Raw genomic sequence first — 3,605 nt, forward strand, 5'->3', positions numbered from 1 at the left:
AGTGCATAAGGGACATGTACGGTTGTTTGCGCTATTCCACCAGTACTCACGGTAAAGACACTAGACCTGGAAGGAAAAAGGTGGGATAATCCTGCCCAACATCCGCGTCCGGTACCCACGTAGATCGGCACCAAAGTGTCTGCATCACGTTCGAGGAGTCAAAATCTTGAGAACCAAAACGCTGGGGGAGACCAACATAGCAGGAGTCAGGTGAGCAGCACAGTCTCAGATGCCTGTCCGGGTCACCCCTCTTAGCCCCGATCATCAGAGTGCAGAAAGAAAGTAGTGGCCAGCTTAGAAATGTGTAAAGCGAAGGACAGGTGCCCACCGGCTCATTAATGACAACACTCTCAGAGGGAGTCTGCAACAGAGGAGACTTAAGGATTTTTAACAAGTGTGATAACAAATCCACATACAAGGCAAAAGGGAATGTTTTTGATGGAGCAGCGTCCATAGACGATGCCTGCCGTAATTGCCAGCACCCAGAGAAACCTACCAACTCCAAACATTTCTATAAAGCAGAGACTCAGGGATTCCCTGGTGATTTGGTTTGCACGAATTCCACCATTTTGGTTACCCAGAATACCCTGCAAATGCCAAGGGTGATTTCAATACCCTGCATGTGAATGATTGTTTCAGGAACAGCAGTGCTCTGTTTATTTACTACAGACTTGCTCTTTCCACGGTGCTGTGACAATTGCTTGGTAAAAGCATGGAGGCTGGACAGAGTGCTCAGACCCAAATGGGGGTGAAGTAATCAACAAAGTGGGTGAGGAACTGGAGGCGCTGGAAAAGAGGGGGTGTGAACATGTTGGGGGTTTTGCATCAACTGCACATTTACTGATAAATGCACACATTCTAGGAAGAACTCACGGCATAACTGATTGAACCCCTGGAAACTTAGATGTACTGTGTACCGCAACTTTGCACATTGTTTTCATAGTACAGACATCATGAAGTTGGGGCTAATTAAGCGTTTTCCGGGATTCACAGTAGAGAGTAGGCTTCATGCCTATTAAGACATAAAAAATCAGTAAAACATGCAGTGATTAAATGGTTTTGAGCATCCGTGCAAAAATAATAAGACATAGTGTCCATCTTGCAGGTTCAATGATTTGAGGGGCTACTCGTTCAGAAATAGGTTTGTTTTTTAAATCAATGACAAGAGGAATGTCTTCAAAGCCACAAGCGAAAGCTCAGAAGCAAATGCTGCCTTCTGAGGCAGTGATAGGGACAAGCAGATACTGTGAAACAAAGATGGTGGAAGTCACGCTAAACCCATTGATGGCAGATCGGGCCTGATTTAGTCATCCATAGGTGAAGTAAGGGGAGGGACAGCATAGCAGCCATCGCAACTGAAGTCAAACTATACATACTGAACTAGTACTAGAGGAGCAGAGATTGTGCGAAAAAGAGACCGACATACAGAGAGGGGGAATGAGACAAACTGTAAGAAAGACAGCTACAGATAGGAAGAGAGAAAGATTGACTAAGAGAGAGGGAGAGAGTTAGACGGAAAAGAAAGTGTGGTGTAATAATGGGACGGACGGGAGAGTGGGAGAACACATTTTTATTTACACAAATCAAAGACAGCTGTGTGTGTTTAATCTGTGGAGCAAAAGTTGCAGTGGGGAAAAAGGGCAATGTTGAGAGGCATTTTTCAACAAAGCACATGCATTTTGAGAGGAAGTTCTCTAAGGGAAGCAGCCTGAGGTCACAAAAAGTAAATGAACTGAAATCTGCATTGCAGACACAGCAATCTTTTTTTACAAAGCCAACGAAGAAAGCCACTGCGGCAACTGAAGCATCCTTCGTAGTTACTCATCACTTGATCAAGCACAAAGCAACATTTTCAGATGGAGCAATTGTGAAGGAAGCAATGCTTTAAATGGCCCACTCCTTATTCAAAGACTTTAAATATAGCCCTGAAATTATGTCTAGCATTTCAGATGTGCAGTTGGGGTCAAACACTATGGCAAGAAGGGTATCTGCATTATCGGTCAACATGATAGAGCAGTTGGAGCGGGATTTAAAGACATGTAAATATTTTTCTCTGCAATGTGATGAATTTGTTGATGCAAGCGATATTGCACAGTTGGCTATCTTTGTTAGAATGGTTTTTGAGGATTTCACTTATAAAGAAGAATTTTTAACTCTGTTGCCTCTGAAAACCACAACCAGAGGATCTGACATCCACAATGAGATGAAAAATTATTTTGTGAAACAAAATGTCCCATTGAAAAAGTTAGTGGCGATAACAACTGATGGTGCACCCGCAATGATTGGGCGTCATTCTGGCTTCATTGCCAATTGTAAAGCAGATCCAGATTTCCCTCCGTTATTAAACTACCATTGCATTATACATCAACAGGCAATATGTGCCAAGGTAATGGGGTTTGATCATGTGATGACTCCTGTTGTTAAAATTATTAATTCAGTTTGTGCAAAGGCCATGCAGCACCGAAAAATCAAATTGTTCCTTGAAGAACTTTCAGCTGAGTATGGTGACCTTTTACTGCACACTCAGATCCGATGGCTTAGCAGGGGAAGAATACTGCGAAGATTCCATTTCTTATTGCCAGAAGTCAAAGCTTTCATGGAGTCTAGAAATGAAGATACCACACAGCTGTCAAACACTGAATGGTTGCTCGATTTAGCTTTTTTGACAGATGTCACAGAGAAATTAAATGTATTGAACTACGAGTTGCAAGGCAAAAACAAGACAATAGCCAACATGATTAGTTCTGTGAAAACATTCAAAACAAAACTTAACCTTTTCATACCGCATGTACAGAAAAGAAAGATGCAGCACTTTCCCTCTGTGCTACAAATCCTGTCAGAAAACAAAACTGAGGCTGAGATCCTTGACATACAAAAATACAGTAACCTCCTCGTGAGGCTTAATCAAGAGTTCAGTGACTGGTTTAGTGATTTTGAGCAACTGGAGCCCTGTGTGATGTTCACTTCAAACCCATTCATGGAAACGGATGTTAGTGACCTTTCAGAGAAAATTAGTGTTCTTCTGAACCTTGACTCTGACACCATGGAAATGGAGATGGTCTCACTTCAAAATGACATTGAATTGAAATCAAGGCAATCGGATATTAATTTCTGGAGTCTTGTAGATGCAGAGAAGTTTAAGAACATCCACATAGCTGCATTGAAACTTTTTTCCCTGTTTGGCTCTACATATCTTTGTGAATCTGCATTTTCCGATATTAACTTAAATTTCGCACACGTCTGACTGACGAACATTTAAATGACTCCATAAGAGTTGCCCTCTCAAGCTACACCCCAGATTACAAGGCATTACTGGACACAATGCAGTGTCAAGTCTCTCACTGAAATTATTTGTATGTAGTCGTAATTAATACTTGTTCAGTCACAGTTCCTGGTGAATCACAAATATGTTTCATTATTAAAACCAAGATTAAAGTCGCTGCAGAGAAGAATCTTCAGCCTCCTGCAAAGCTTTTTTATTATTTGAACAAAAACAATGCAATGTGTACTGCAGGCCTGTATTACAAACACAATAAAACGTAGCTGGAGAGAAGAATCTTGAGCATGTTTCCAAATGATTATTGCAGCGTAAGAACGAATCAGTT

The 3,605-nt window shown here is 41.6% G+C and overlaps 1 protein-coding gene across 1 annotated transcript; it reads left to right on the top strand.

Annotated features, from left to right (window-relative positions):
- Positions 1-2,005: 2,005 nt before the first annotated feature.
- Positions 2,006-3,244, top strand: LOC144773918 (general transcription factor II-I repeat domain-containing protein 2-like). Its single transcript, XM_078658980.1, has one exon. It carries the CDS (start codon positions 2,006-2,008, stop codon positions 3,242-3,244), a length of 1,239 nt encoding a protein of 412 aa, XP_078515106.1.
- Positions 3,245-3,605: the final 361 nt, after the last annotated feature.

The sequence above is a fragment of the Lissotriton helveticus genome, chromosome 8, assembly GCF_964261635.1.
Source record: "Lissotriton helveticus chromosome 8, aLisHel1.1, whole genome shotgun sequence".
In the NCBI taxonomy this organism is placed as follows: Eukaryota; Metazoa; Chordata; class Amphibia; order Caudata; family Salamandridae; genus Lissotriton; species Lissotriton helveticus.

Excerpts from the sequence above, each read along its gene's own strand:
- LOC144773918 (XM_078658980.1), top strand. The coding sequence starts at position 2,006 with ATGATAGAGCAGTTGGAGCGGGATTTAAAGACATGTAAATATTTTTCT.